The 14,672-nt window shown below is 52.0% G+C and overlaps 4 protein-coding genes across 4 annotated transcripts; 3 read left to right on the forward strand and 1 right to left on the reverse strand.

The window, feature by feature from the left end:
* Nucleotides 1-1,873: 1,873 nt before the first annotated feature.
* On the reverse strand, nt 1,874-3,435 carry PLICBS_000001 (mitochondrial 10-formyltetrahydrofolate dehydrogenase; the record flags this gene model as incomplete). The annotated part of the gene is made up of 2 exons (XM_018327436.2): nt 1,874-3,198; nt 3,270-3,435. The coding sequence occupies 2 exons, from the start codon at nt 3,433-3,435 to the stop codon at nt 1,874-1,876; spliced, it is 1,491 nt and encodes a 496-aa protein (XP_018174132.1).
* A 594-nt stretch (nt 3,436-4,029) lies between these two features.
* PLICBS_000002 (uncharacterized protein) lies at nt 4,030-5,713 on the forward strand (the record flags this gene model as incomplete). The annotated part of the gene is made up of 2 exons (XM_018327435.2): nt 4,030-4,276; nt 4,329-5,713. 2 exons carry the CDS (start codon nt 4,030-4,032, stop codon nt 5,711-5,713), a joined length of 1,632 nt encoding a protein of 543 aa, XP_018174131.2.
* A 733-nt stretch (nt 5,714-6,446) lies between these two features.
* Nucleotides 6,447-8,243, forward strand: PLICBS_000003 (uncharacterized protein; the record flags this gene model as incomplete). Its single annotated transcript, XM_065599458.1, has 5 exons — nt 6,447-6,796; nt 6,861-7,525; nt 7,583-7,716; nt 7,770-7,955; nt 8,022-8,243. 5 exons carry the CDS (start codon nt 6,447-6,449, stop codon nt 8,241-8,243), a joined length of 1,557 nt encoding a protein of 518 aa, XP_065455530.1.
* Nucleotides 8,244-10,054: 1,811 nt separating this feature from the next.
* On the forward strand, nt 10,055-10,856 carry PLICBS_000004 (uncharacterized protein; the record flags this gene model as incomplete). Its single annotated transcript, XM_065599459.1, has 2 exons — nt 10,055-10,065; nt 10,139-10,856. The coding sequence occupies 2 exons, from the start codon at nt 10,055-10,057 to the stop codon at nt 10,854-10,856; spliced, it is 729 nt and encodes a 242-aa protein (XP_065455531.1).
* Nucleotides 10,857-14,672: the final 3,816 nt, after the last annotated feature.

Consider the following 14,672-nt stretch of genomic DNA (forward strand, 5'->3'; position numbering starts at 1 on the left):
AGATCGGCACAGGTTGGGGCAGCTTTGCCATTCAGGCGGTGCGTGAGACTGGATGCACGTTGACTACCGTTACTCTGTCTACGGAGCAAAAGGCATTGGCTGAAAAGCGAATTGATGCTGCAGGGCTCGCCGACAAGATCACAGTCTTGCTTTGTGACTTTCGGGAGATCCCCAAACTAACGGTAGGTCGTCGGTTTGACAAGGTTGTGTCTATTGAGATGCTTGAACACACGGGGATCGAATATCTACATGAGTATTTCGGAGTGATCAAGGATCTATTGATGGAAGAGGGCGCCATTGCAACGTTCCAGGCCACAATGATGTCCGAGTCTGTGAGTAACTAATCATCCATCTTGATGAAAACCGTCCAGCCAGTGTTGACACAAAGCGAACAGTATCAGGCGGATTGCCAAGCAACTGGAAGGTAAGCGTTCTGTTCTGGCACTAGATATGAAGAACAGGTTGCTAAGTTTGCAAAGTTTCATCTGCAAACATGTCAGTACTGCCAACTATATCTCTGGCAAAAGCTGGCAATGCTAAATAAGCATAGATATATCCCGGAGGATATCTGCCCACCTTAACAGAGGCAATTAAGGCGATCAATAAAGGAGCAGGCGACCATTTCATAATCGACAGAATCGAAAATTTTGGTGGCCTGGGCAGAGCGTTTCAGGCGTGGGGCAAGACCTTTGACCGAGACTTTGACTCTCGAATACGCCCCGACATGGTTACGAGGAATCCGCAGTGCTGCGATACGGAGATAGAAGAGTTCAGACGAAAATGGCGGGCAAGCATCTACTCATCTGTTACAAACTGATATCGATCATGCTAATACTGGGCAGTTTTACTTCGCATATTGCCAAGCCGGATTCGAGGAACAAGTTCTTCGAACAGTCACTATCAGACTTGCACGGACGGGGGGTTCTATTCTCGCGCAAGATTACTATACGTAACTATGTTAGCCTTGGTGACTATAATCGTGTAGCGTAAACAAGCCGCAAAGCCTTGGAGCGCGCAGAGTAGTACGACGCATTCTTTCTGCCATGACGGTAGTGTCCCCATGCCTGCAGTTATATATGATGATCTGCTAAATACAATCATGGGATTTCATTTTGACGCGCCACTAGTAGGACGTGGCTGTTGAGTCGTATCAGGGAAAGCCCAGCATAAATCGCTGGCAAGATTCGGATGAGTCTCGCTGGATATATCTCTGCTATGCCGTACCTACATCCTAACTCGGCGCCTTTTAGCGTGAGTTGAGGGCACGCTGCGACCGGATCCGAATACTAGTCGCAGGAGGCGGCGATGGGTTTCCGTATTTCAGAGTATATTAAAAATAGCCGATTACTTATAACCTTTTATACTACTATAAAGCCAGCCTTATTTATAAGCTCCCTATACTATCCTCGGCTCGAGATAAAACATTATAAAGAATAGTAATAAGTACGGGCTATTATAGCTCTAATAAGTTAACGATTACTCGGCCTAGGTAACGGGGCCGACGGCAGAGGCAAACCGGGCAGGCGTCGAGTCAATCATTAATAATACGCTCGAGTAGGAGAAACGCAGCTGTATAACGTTTAAGGCGGACAAGACGACCATCATCCACTTCACACGAATGGCCGAGCGCAACAGTAAGACGCCATGTACGATTAAAGGACAAGAGGTCAAACCGACAAGCAGTGCCAAAATTCTGGGAGTGATCATGGATTCCGGGCCGCGGTTCAAGGAGCACATGGCCAGAGCCGCCGCCAAGGGACTGTCCGCCGCAATGGACCTACGAAAGTTGAGAGTGGCCTCTCCACAGATGGCACGACAGCTATCCGGACTCTGCGGCTTGTTCGAGGCTGCAGTTTTTACAGTCGAGCTATCACTATTCGTATATCTGTCCGGCCAGTCGGATCCTCACTGACTTCACCTGCGTGTAGCTGCTAAGCGCATATTTGCCGAGTTCCCGGCCAAAGCCGGACTCCTTCATTCCACCAAACGGGATGCTCTGGGTAATCATGTTGTAGTTGTTGACCCAAACAGTCCCAGCCTTCAGCGCGTTGGATACCCGGATCGCCGTGTTGATGTTTGTCGTGTGCACGCCGGCAGCAAGGCCGTACCTGCTGTCGTTTGCTGCCCTGACGGCTTCTTCTTCCGTCTCGAACTTGCAAAGGACAACGACGGGCCCGAAGATTTCCTCTTGCATGATCTTCATGTCTGGGGACACGTTGGAGAAGACTGTGGGTTGGATAAAATATCCTTCGCCGCCGTGGCGTCCTCCACCGGCCTCGACCTTGGCTCCATCGTCCTTTCCAGATTGAATGTGGTTCATGATGCGGTCGAATTGTTGCTTGCTGACTTGGGGCCCTTGGAAGGTTTCTGCGTCAAATGGATTGCCAACGATATTCTTGGCTGTTCGGGCCTTGAAGTCATCGACGAACTTGTCGTAGATCCCTGACTGAACGTATACCCTGGACCCGGCGCAGCAGACTTGGCCATGGTTGAAGAAGATGCCAAAGTTGACCCAAGAAATGGCGTCCTGGATGTTGGCGTCATTAAAGACGATATTAGGGGACTTGCCGCCGAGCTCTAGCGTGATCTTCTTTAAGTTCGACTTGGAAGCAGCCTGCAAGATACCGCGGCCGACCGTGGTCGATCCAGTAAATGCAATCTTGTCAATGTCCATGTGGGAAGCAATGGCGGCCCCGGCGACGCTTCCAAATCCAGAGATAATATTAACAACTCCAGGAGGGAAGCCGGCCTTTTCCACAAGATTCGCGGCATATAAAGCAGACAAAGGCGTCTGCTCCGCCGTTTTCAGCACGACGGTATTGCCACAGGCAAGGGCCGGTCCAATCTTCCAGGACCACGAGACGAGGGGGAAGTTCCAGGGTATTATCTGGCCGCACACGCCGACTGCCTCGTGTCTCGTGTAGTTCAGGTTATCCGGATCCGTGTCAATGGTTTTGCCGTGTATCTTGTCGGCCCAGCCGCCATAGTATCTCAAACAGCCGGCGGCCATCCCGACATCTCCCTTGGCCATAGTGAGAGCTTTCCCATTATCGAGCGACTCTATGGCAGCGAGTATCTCGATATGCTCTTCTAAAAGGTCTGCCAGCTTGGCCAGCATGGATCCCCGCGCAGAGGGCGTCGTCTGTGACCAGACGCCTTCGAAGGCTTTCCTGGCGGCTTTTACTGCAATGTCCACATCTTGAAGGGGTCGATTGTTAGTGGTGCTTCCATTCGAAGTATTGCTTCAGCCTCGTTGGATTGAATCATACCTTCTGGGCCCGCTTCGTGAACCGCAACTATTGGTTTTTCGTTGGTGGGATTAACGGTCTCAAACGTCTTGCCACTGACAGCTTTCACCCATTTTCCATCAATGTACAAACCAAGAGGCTGATCATAGGTGACGGTGGGCGTCACGATAGTTTGACTGAGCGACATGATGACTGGTATGACCGGGTTGACAGTATGCACAAAGACTATGGCCAACTGTAGCTTTGCAAGCAGTGCCAGAGACCTATATCACTGCACATCTCTGAGTCTCAAGAGCTGGCTTCACGGGTGATACACTCGGTAGTCCGCGGATACCGGACTCGTCATGCCGTATTTGCCTCAATCAAAATACTGTCCTGTTTCGGTAAACGATAGAACATGTTACGTAGGGTGAACCGAATCCCGTATTACGCGTGGGCAAGTGGTGTCTCCAAGTACGAGGCGCCAAGGAGCTGGGGGCGCTCTCCAGTTTCCCCACAGCACCAGGCAACTCCCACTGCTGAAATTACCTCTTTAGGAAAATGGAGCCGCACAACTCCACGAGCTGGTGGAGTGGAGATGATAGCAGGTGGTCAACCATCCATGTGGTTATGGCGATTTACGTCGTACGTGACCATGGATTCACAAGACGTATTCTTAGCGGTGGATCAACTTGCCGTGGAGACACTTGCAGTTTTTTTTTTGATATAAATGTTTTTGGCCACGGCCTTCGCCTCATGTTGAAGGGCCACGCTGCACTGGAAACATCTTGACTTTCCCACCATGAGCATCTCCGACACATTCCCTACGGGCCAGAATGGCCAGTTTGACTACATTATCGTGGGAGGTGGTACGGCAGGATGCATCATCGCCAGCCGCTTGTCGGGCTACTTACCCGATAAGCGTGTTCTGATGATCGAAGCGGGTCCTACCGATATTGGTGAGAATCGCGCACTCGTCCTCAAGGACCGCTCCTCCATGCAAGGCACCGAGCTGGACTATCAATATACCAGCGTTGAGCAACCCCGAGGTGCGTACTCCAGGACAGGTGTATCTTGATTTCATGTTGATTTGATCTACAGGAAATAGCAGCATCATTCACTCGCGCGCCAAAATCTTGGGTGGATGTTCAAGCCATAATGACATGGTCTCCTTCCGTACGCCGCAGTACGACGCGTACACGTGGGAGAGGCTGGGCTGCAAAGACTGGTCATTCGAGACGTTCGCCCGAGTCCAGGATAAATTGCGTGTTACGACACACCCTTCTGCTCACCCCCGCGACCAAAGCCAGCTGAGCAAGGACTGGATCTTGTCGGCCAACCGCGCACTTGGCTTGCCGTATGTGAAGGACCTCAACAAGTCCATCCGGTCCGCTGGTGGCTTGACCCAATCCGTCGGATGGACACCTCTGTCCTACAACCCCGACAACGGATATCGCAGCAGCACTAGCGTGGCCTACATACACCCGATTCTCCGAGGGGAGGAGAAGCGGCAAAACTTGGTCATTTTAACCAATGCCTGGGTGTCACGAGTCAATGTTCAGGGTAACAGGGCAGTCAGCGTGGATGTCACCACTAAGGATGGCATCAAACACACCGCACATGCTGGGTCGGAGATCATTCTCTGCGCCGGGGCCATCGATACTCCAAGGCTCATGCTCCTGTCTGGGCTTGGCCCCAGAAAGCACCTCGAGTCCGTTGGTGTTCCCGTTGTCAATGATATCGCTGGCGTCGGAGAGAACCTCCAGGATCACCCTGGCGCCGGCGTGATATACGATCTGCACGACAAGGTCCCCGAGGAAACCGCCACCCATTCCGACGTCCTTGCATTCATACGGCATAAGCCATACAATTGGGCTGGCGACGATGGAAACATCCCTGATCTTCTCTTGCATACGTGGCAGCTTGACTTTGAAGACGATCCTGTGTCGCCGCCTGGCTACCCGAGGCCACAGCATCCATTTGGCATCTACCCAGTTACGTTGCGCTCAAAGTCACGAGGCAGGGTGTATCTCAAATCCAGCAACCCCCATGAAAAGCCGGCTCTGGACTTCAAGTATTTCGAGGACCCCGACAATTACGATGCGGAGATTCTGGTGGCAGGCATTAAGGCTGCTAGAAAGATGGCACAGTCGGAGCCCTTCAAGAGCTACATCAAGCGAGAGGTTGCGCCAGGCCCTCACGTTACTTCCGACAAAGAGTTGGAGAAGTTCGCCCGCGAGACATCCTATACCATCTACCATCCAGCTTGTACAACCAAGATGGGAGATGTTGAGAAGGACCCGTTGGCTGTGGTTGACTCTCGGCTGAAGGTGAAGGGACTTTCGAACCTGCGAGTCGCCGACGCCGGTGTCTTCCCGACAATGATCACCGTCAACCTGATGCTGACCGTTTTGGCTGTGGGCGAGAGAGCAGCGGAACTGATTGCTGAGGACGCAGGGTGGACTGGTGCCAGGTCTCATTTGTAGGCTAGAGCTATACACGGTGATTGAGTGAGTCAATGGAGCTACTTCGTACACTGCATCCGTATTTTAAGACCGTTATTGCCACTTTTACTTTCGAACTACATGTATTCCGGACACCTGGTCGGTCGGGCAACGATCGAGTCAACCATTGTCAAGGGTACAACCGTGCTTGGTACACATCTCTGGACTGTAGATGGTCTTGATTGCTACCCGATAATCGAGTACTCCAGTACGCTCGTCTCGGCGTATCGGGTGATTCACCTCGTCGCAACTAGATTGCCACGAGCTCGTTCAAATTACCATTACCCCGCAAGCCAAGGCCAGCACAGCCGGAGGAGCGCCGTCAAGACATGGGCCGAGAAAACCCAGTTGAGGTGGCGCACATGGTCCAAGACGGCCATTGACCCATGTGGGCATTCAGACCATGGGAGGGGTAGTGGGTGGGCTGAACTCGATTTGCCTGAAAGGGCAATACGTGAAAGTTCACTTCCAAGTGGGGATAACGAGTCAACGACGCCCCGTCCGGTCTCGCACCAATGCCAGCCACAAAATCGACCATTAGCTCGTTCAGAGCCAGAAACCAGGAATGTGGCATTGCTCATCACCAGCCGCGGCTGGTGACCTCGCGTTGGAAACGGCAGACTGATACGTCTCGCGCGATGTAAATATACGACTCACCGGCCTCCAATGTCGCGTCAATGCCACGTTGCCCGTGCAGTACACACAGCTCGCCGAAATGACGGTCTCAAAGCGAAACTCGGCCGAAATGGCAAACATCGATGAGGTGGAACTCGAGGCCGCTGGCTATGTCCAGGCGATGCCTCGCCAGTTCTCCATGTGGTCGCTCGGTGCCCTGTCCTTTACGCTGACGTGCACCTGGCTCGGGACTGGTGCATCCCTCGGCATTGGCATTGGTGAAGCCGGTCCCGCGGGTGCCCTGTGGTCTCTTGTGGTTGCGGGCGTCATGACACTGGTTGTGTCTGCGGGGATGGCAGAGCTAGCATCTGCGTATCCTGTTGCTGGAGCCCAGTACTATTGGTCATTTATGGTTGCCAGTGATAAGTATAAGGCATTTGCATCTTATCTGTACGTGTCATACACGACGCACTAACTCCACCATGGAGAGAAATACTAACGTTTGCCATCCTAGGAATGCCTGGATGAGCATAATAGGCTGGTGGCTGGCATCCGGGTCAGTTGCCAACTTCATCGCCTCCATGCTAGTAGAGATCGCCTCCATCTGGCATCCCGACTTCGAGCCTCATCAGTGGCAGATATATCTCATCTACGTCGCCCTAATCTGGCTCGCTGCGGCTCTAAACATACTAGGATCACGGATATTGCCTCTCTACAATCAGTTTGTCTTTATGCTCTCTATTCTGACACTCGGGTCTACGATGATCGCTCTCTTTGTGGTTAGTAGGAACAAGCATGCATCTGGCCAGTTCATCTTCGCGGATACTACCGGTCAGAGCGGTTGGACGAGCGAAGGCTTTACGTTCCTCCTCGCGACAAGTAACGCAGTCTTCGGTTTCATGGGTAGTGACTGCGGCGCTCACCTATGCGAAGAGATTGCGAACCCCGCCAAATACGTTCCAATGGTCATCATGTATCCATTGGTTATCGGTCTCCTAACAGCCTTTCCGTTCGCCGCTTCCTTGATATACTCTATTACCGATCTTGAAGCTATCCTTAATACCGTTACCGGCCTTCCTCTAATCGAAATCTACTTCCAAGCAACCGGGTCCCGCGTTGCTGCCTCAGTATTGCTCTCGGCGTTCACATTTTGTTTCTTTGGGTGTCTGGTTGGCGTTGGTACGTTCCACAATCGCACTACCTCGGGAAGAAGCCTCCACACTAATAAGAGACCAGGGACTACCTGCTCTCGTACCATCTGGGCGGTGTCCCGTGACGGGGTATTGCCCTTCTCAAACCTTTGGATGAGTATTCACTCCGCGTTTACGATGCCCGCAAATGCAACGCTATTGACCGCAATATGTGTCACGGTTTGTCTTATTTCTCTCCACTTCGGCCTGAGCCTGACTAACGTAAGTACCAGCTTTATGGGCTCATTTTCCTTGGTTCTACCACGGCATTTTCTGCCATGGTTAATACAACGATCCTATTCCTGCAGACATCGTGCGTCATTCCCCAGGCAATTCTTCTCTACCGAGGCCGCGACCGCGTCTTGCCAAGGCGCTACTTTAACCTCGGTAAACTGGGGCCGTTTGTCAATGGTATATCTGTGGCTTGGGTTGTTTTTCTGGACGTTCTTTACTGCTTTCCTAGCGTATTGCCCGTCACAGCACAGAACATGAGCTATGTGACTGTAGTAGTGACGGGCTTGCTGTCGTTTGTGGTGATTCTATGGGTTGCCACCAAGAGGGGCACGTTTACCGGCCCGCATATCAACGTGGAGCTGATGAATGAGAGGCGCCAGGCTGCTCTCGACTCGAATCTTGGTGGCGGGGACCCAGAGATCTCGGAGGTTGGGTCAATTCGCACACATGGCAACATGAAGGATGCCACTTAGACAGGTGCTCCAACAGCGCTAGAATTGAAGGCACCGGTCACGTTCATTTCCCACCAACGGTGCAGCGATTGCACCAATGCAGGGTCGTTCTCGCCCGCTGGATGTCAATTATAACCCAGAGTGACTGCTGTAGCTTCCGATATAGCTTCCGATACTGCCATCGACATCCAATCGTCCGCGTGTGATATTTGGCGTATCGCTGGCTCTGGACAATATATGCCAGTTGACTTCAACAAAGGATTTTGTGACCCAGCATGCTTCTTGTGCCGTATTAACATCCTGTGATTGTTTCTCTATGCTTGGCCAGCGATCTTGAGCCGAAGTCCGAAGTCCGGACCAGGTCTGGCGCAGTGCCCAGCAAGCCGGGTTTGTAGGGGTGCTGCGGGGGGTGGCTTGGGCGGGGTCTCTGGGGATTGGGGACCTCCGCGAGTCCGGGGTAGTCGTGCGCTCCTTGTCCCGAATTTAGTTAAAACGCATGAGGGGCCGGTTCGTCCGTCAACTTCAATTCAATCTATCTCGCCGGCTTCTGTATCTGTCTTCGCTGTCTGGTTGATGATATGGATGCGCCATCGTTGCCAGAGGCGTCCAAGCGGCGGGAGGCTGTCGACTGTTTCAACTGCTCGGCCTCACGACGGCCGTGCGACCGGACACGGCACCGCTGTGAGACGTGCTCTCGCTGCTCGGAGCTATGCGGTGGCTACCCGCGCGAGTGGCAGTGGCTGGCCGGCGTCAAGTCCCGCGGCAAGCACAAAGGCAGATCAATGAGCATTCCAACGTCGAGCAGGGATTGGCACTCCACAACGCCGGTCAACCATATGTTTGTCTTCAAACCAGGAAATCCCAAGCGCAAAAGGGCCAAAGGTGCTGGTGACAGCAGCACTAAGCCGAGACGACATAGAGCCGGCACCGACAAGATGGCACTGCCGGATGCCGCGAATTTTGCTGCTACGCCGTCGAGTAACGAGCAACACTTCGACCAGGCTGAGGGAGAATCTCCCACGTCTGTTGCAGACCCCAATCACGAGTTGCCGTTGGCACCCGACGCTGAAGCAGCTGGCGGCGATTCAGCCTCCCTCGAACTCACGAACGCTATATTCGACGACATCGATGTCTCTGCGATACAGGACCTTGATATCGATGGCAACATGTTAATTCCACCATTGGAACTGGAATCTATCTGGCCCGATCAGACTGGTTCATTACAGCCCTCCATGATCTATCTGCCGCCCCCTCCAGCCCTATCGACCCCCGCATCGCTGCAAGCCTGGGAAACGGTTGAGTTACTCACATTATGTATGAATGGCTATCCCACTTTTACGATTAGATCAATGCTGACATTTACCGATCTAAAGATGATGCGGAACTTTGTGTCCTCCCCCTAACATACGACTATGTCGCGAATCCACTGCGTCGCGTTTCACGAGGACCAGACCACTCAGATCATGCCGTGATTGCATTTACCATACAATATCTCAGTCGTATGAAAGATTCTGGCGCAGACGACGGTGCTGCGAAGAAAATCATGGCGTACAAACACTCCGCTTCGAAGCTATGCACCTTGGCGCTATCGACGGGGACGCCGCAGCCGAAGGAACACGTAATCGATACGACAGTCGTTCTCTTTAACTTGGACGTAAGTACACGCAAGATGCTGCAGGTTGCAGATCCCCAGCGTCTAACGCCAGATACAGTCTTTTACGGCTGCCGCGGGTCCATGGAACGAGCGTCTCACCGCTGCACTACAAAGAATTGAGTGCATGGGTGGCATAGACGCTTTCCCAATATCGCCACGTTTACATGCGCAGCTCACCATGTTTGTCTGGTAAGCCGATGTCGCGAGGATGCTTCGCATACCAACCCCGACTTGACGCTGCGTTTACTCACATGAACTTCAGGTGGGACTGCAACATATCCCTATTCACCAGGTCCGGGCCTGTTTTTCCAGAGCGGTACCACGATTTTGTGCTTTCGAACGATAACGACGAAGACTCCAACATCTTCGCACTGTCTGGAGTGCCGAAAGAATTATTCGGGTACTTTCGCGAGCTGGCAGAGCTGGCCAGCGAGAAGGAGCTGATTTCCAAGATGAAGTATGCAAAGTTCGACGACCAGAGGGTGCTTGAGCTTGAGCGAAGCATTCGAAACTTGACGCATCCGCCGCTCGGCGACGCCGATAGCGAAGAGAGCGTTCATACGTGGCACGACTACTATAACGGTACGAATGCGTGGAAATACGGTCTGCTGCTATACATTTCCCGCGTTCTCAAGTGGGACAGGATAGGGGAGCCCAATCGTCAAGAAATCACGTCGCTCTCCAGGTTGGTCCTCGACAGCGTGCGGTGCTGCAGGGCAGATTCAAATTTCCGCAAACAATTCCTACACCCCGTCTTTCTAGCCAGCGCCGAGTCGACAGATTCATATTCGAGAGAGTTTATCGTGGATTATTTCAAGAAGTGGTACCAGAGGACTGGGTACGCTATGTTCGAGGACGCGTTAGTCCTCCTGCGGGAGATATGGGAGCGACGAGATGAGAGTAATAACGACGCGAGGATATGGTGGGGGAGCGTGGTCGGGGAGAGGCCCTTCGGTGCGTCTCAATTTTTGCTCGGCTAAAGACGTAATATACTCACTCACTAGTTAATTACGCCCGGTAGCCGGCTAGCTAATAGAGTAGCTATCTGCTTTATATATATATTCGTTTCTAAAATTTAATGAATTCTTAAAATAGCCCGTACCTTCTTTACCTCCTAGCTATTTATCTTTCTTATTTATTATAAAGCCTTATTCTTATATACATTTATTGATAAGTAAGCTTAAAAGCGATTCTTTAAGTATTTAGAGTCTTATATATAATAGCTAAAGTAGTACGTATTAGTATATATATAAGTAATATATAAAGGGTTAATAATAAATAGCTAGTTTAATCAGGACTTATTTATATTATATATTCTTTAATCGCTTTATTATTACCAGCAAACACCCATCACGCTGAAGGGGAGACATCCTCTCACTGTGGTTAGTTACCCTGGAAAGCCCGCGCCCACTCGATGGAGGGTAACAAGGCCACAGAAGCAATCAAGGTCCTGCCGGTTGGTGATCGGATGTGTGACCACAAGGGATTATGTCTGCTCGCATCGTTAATGGAGCAGACTTTCGTCGGAAGCAGCGTTGTGGAATCGCCCTCCGGGCTTGATAAACGGCATTACCAACGAGTCCTAGGAGTTTTGACGGAGTGAGACCCCGCAACGCATGTTCGCCGTAGGCATACAGCCCCTGCACTACGAGCACCACACAAGTACAGAGCGAAGATCCCAGAGATTCCGAGAGCAAAAACCGACGAATGAATTTGTCGCGTGCCCTCTGGCCCACATAAGGGCATACATTATATACTTGCACTTGGTACATCATCTCTCTTACAACTATCCCACAACTCGTGGCCATGAACATTCCACAGCTGGCGGTATTTTTTAACTGCTCCTAGGATCTGGTCGGTCTTGCTATGCCCGAAAGAACCCATGCGTAGTCCACTTGGTTGGCTGAAGCTGCAAGAGTCGTGACCAATATACAAACTACATTGTTCCCGAAAACTGCGCCATAGCAAACTCCCATAAATAAATCCTACAAACTCAGGATTGCCAATCGTAGAGTCAGTGGTCTCGCCCCGTCTTTCGGACTCCAGCAATAAGCTAATAGCTTTGAGGATTTTGTCTAATAAGTTTGATTGGCGTCCTAAGGCCTCGGCGGCGCCGAAGCGGATATCCTTATCGTGGTCTGTGAGCAGCGCCGCCAGCACCGCCAGCGTCACCTCTGACAAAGTGTCTGCCAGGACGTGCTAGTGCTTTCAGAATTTCAACTCTTCCGCGGCCGGAAGTACGGTCCAGGGCATTCCGCAGGGCTCGGACTGGAAGCTCCGATTCTGTCGCCAATAATGAAGATTCTGTCAAATCACATTCGAAGAGCAGCCATTGCGATAGCCTTGCTTCTAGGTTCGATCGAATTGGCAACTCTGTCACTTCGCTCAGGCAATGCATGACCAGGCGTTGGTTTGTTGGACCTAATTGAGATCCAGAGTGAGGGACCGCGATTCGTATCATTAACATCCACACCCACACGAGTTAGGAGTTCCAGAGCAGCCCACACCACAGCCAAACTTCACCTTGTCGGTTCCGCAATCTAAATCCTTCGAGCACTTATGCCAAGGCCCTTGCCCACTGTTTGGGGCGGTCCAGCACCACCAGAGATCATTGAGAGGGGCACCGCAGTACTTCCAGCAATACCCCTTCCAACAACCTTTAGTCTTCTTGAGGGGCTTGCAAGCTTGGGCTTCGATATCTAACACCGACAGAGCTAAGATAACGTCAGTAAAGTCTGCACACCTTTGAATTCTAATAGAGACAGCATACCGTCATTCGGTGAATTGTCATTCTCTGGCCTCAAATCGCTGTTAGGGTGGTCGTCCCTGTCTCTTGGTACGGCTGCGCTTGCTAGGCCCACCAGCAGCAAAGCGGTAACGGACAGTCTCATAGTGAATACGTCAAAGCCAACCAAGGAAGAAAGGAGATGATCAAGTAGTATGTATTAGGGTGTAACGGAGCCTGGGTAGGGTCCTAAGGTTTGCTGTTGCTTAGGAGGTAAGCTAGGCTTGACGAGCAGTAAACGATTCAACAAGAGTCCGTTAAGAAGCTTTGAAGACTTCTCATTCAGATGAATGCTTAGATTGATCACTGAAGATCTGGCTACCTACTCTCGGGTAAAGACTGTAGTATATATATCCATCCAGCTCTTCATTGATCTTTACCTGATCACTTGGATCACCGTGATCCTCGTGAGCCTGGCTCGCCTGGATCACCGTGATCCTCGTGAGCCTGGCTCGCCTGGATCACCGTGCTCTTCGTGATCCTTGGGTGCACGTGCTCGATCACGTGACCCCTCTTGTCCTTTCCTGGGATTCTGCCTGTCGTATGCATGACAGGGGTCCTGCTGGCTTCCCTTTGGTCCATTCGTTGGGCGGCCTGCCTTGCGGCCGTCCTTGGTTTGTAACATAGGGACGATGATGTTGCCAGATCTAGCCACATGCCTTGAATGAACTGGGCTTTATCCTCGAGGCGGCGACAGCCTTTATATATGTACCCAAGTCTCGAATACTTGGTAATCACTCTTCTCAATACGAAGCCCTCACTGCGGCACATCAAACCCTTTCGAGATTCTCAGCCCTCTGGACTAACAGTGGGCGTAAGCCCCTTAAGGTAACTGCCGCGCCTGCGGGCTGACGGGTCAGCGTAAGCTACTTAATTAGCGGGTGCCAAAAACAACAGCAAGGCAAGACCTTTGGTGCCAAGGTTGGCTCGGATCGAGGACAGGATGGTTCCTGGTCAGCCGCGCGTAGATACGCGGAAGCTAGTTTAGTTCCACTCCCCGCAAACGGCCCGTCACGTGTGGCAAGCAACTTAATTCTCATCAGCGGCGCATAGTACCCAAGTACCTACTCGTACATGAACGGTGTCGACACCATGCCAGGGTCTCAATTACATTACGTGTAACGGTCTCAACTGAGTGTGTTGACAACTAGCTGAGCGACTGCAACGAGTATCCTAAAGCTAAGGAAAAAGGAAAGAAAGAAAGAAGAGAAGAGAAAGTTGCAGAAAGGAACACGAGCTTTTGAGCGGAGCTCCGGAGCTGGTGTGGATCCCGGTCGAGAGCGGAGCCGAGACCCACACGGGCCCAGCCCGTTACAATACCCCCCTCCTCCTCCCGTTTTGAGGGGGTTGCCTCGATCCAACTTTCCCATGAACCGCTTCATACTGAGCCAAGGCTGTCGTGTCTGCGACAAACTTCACCGGTTCCCACGTTGGTTCTACCCAACCAACCCATTTGACAAGCACCTTCCACTGCCGTCCCACCTTCTTCCGTCCACGAACCTCCTCTACCTCCCACAACTCGCCGTCATCCGTGAGGATCGCCGGTGGTCGATAGTCGTCCGATGTCTGCGACGGAAGCGGATCGTCCGCTGCTAATCGTAAGAGAGACACGTGGAAAACGTTGTGGACTCCAGGCGGCGTGTCAAGTCGACATGCGTGCGACCCAACTGTCTCCAGGACTGTATACTTGCCCGAAAGCCAATCCAGCTTCTTGGATGGTCGATTGGACCGAATATTGCGCAGTCGAAGCCATACTTTGTCTCCTGGCTTGAACTGGTCTGAAGGTTGCCGTCGGGTGTTGGTATTCTCCTCTTGTCGTTCCTGTGCCGAAGCCATGGCAGCTTGCGCCCATTCCGTTGCCTCTTGGAGCTGTTGCACGATGCCTTCTGCTCTGGCCACGGGCGACTTGCCGTCCATCCGCAGCTTCTCTTTAACTTGGATGGGCTCGATGTGGTAGCCGTGCGTGAGAAAGAACGGGCTCTGTCCCGTGGAGGTTGCCGTGCGATTGTTG

Source organism: Purpureocillium lilacinum, assembly GCF_023168085.1.
Source record: "Purpureocillium lilacinum CBS 284.36 DNA, scaffold_1, whole genome shotgun sequence".
Taxonomy (NCBI): Eukaryota; Fungi; Ascomycota; class Sordariomycetes; order Hypocreales; family Ophiocordycipitaceae; genus Purpureocillium; species Purpureocillium lilacinum.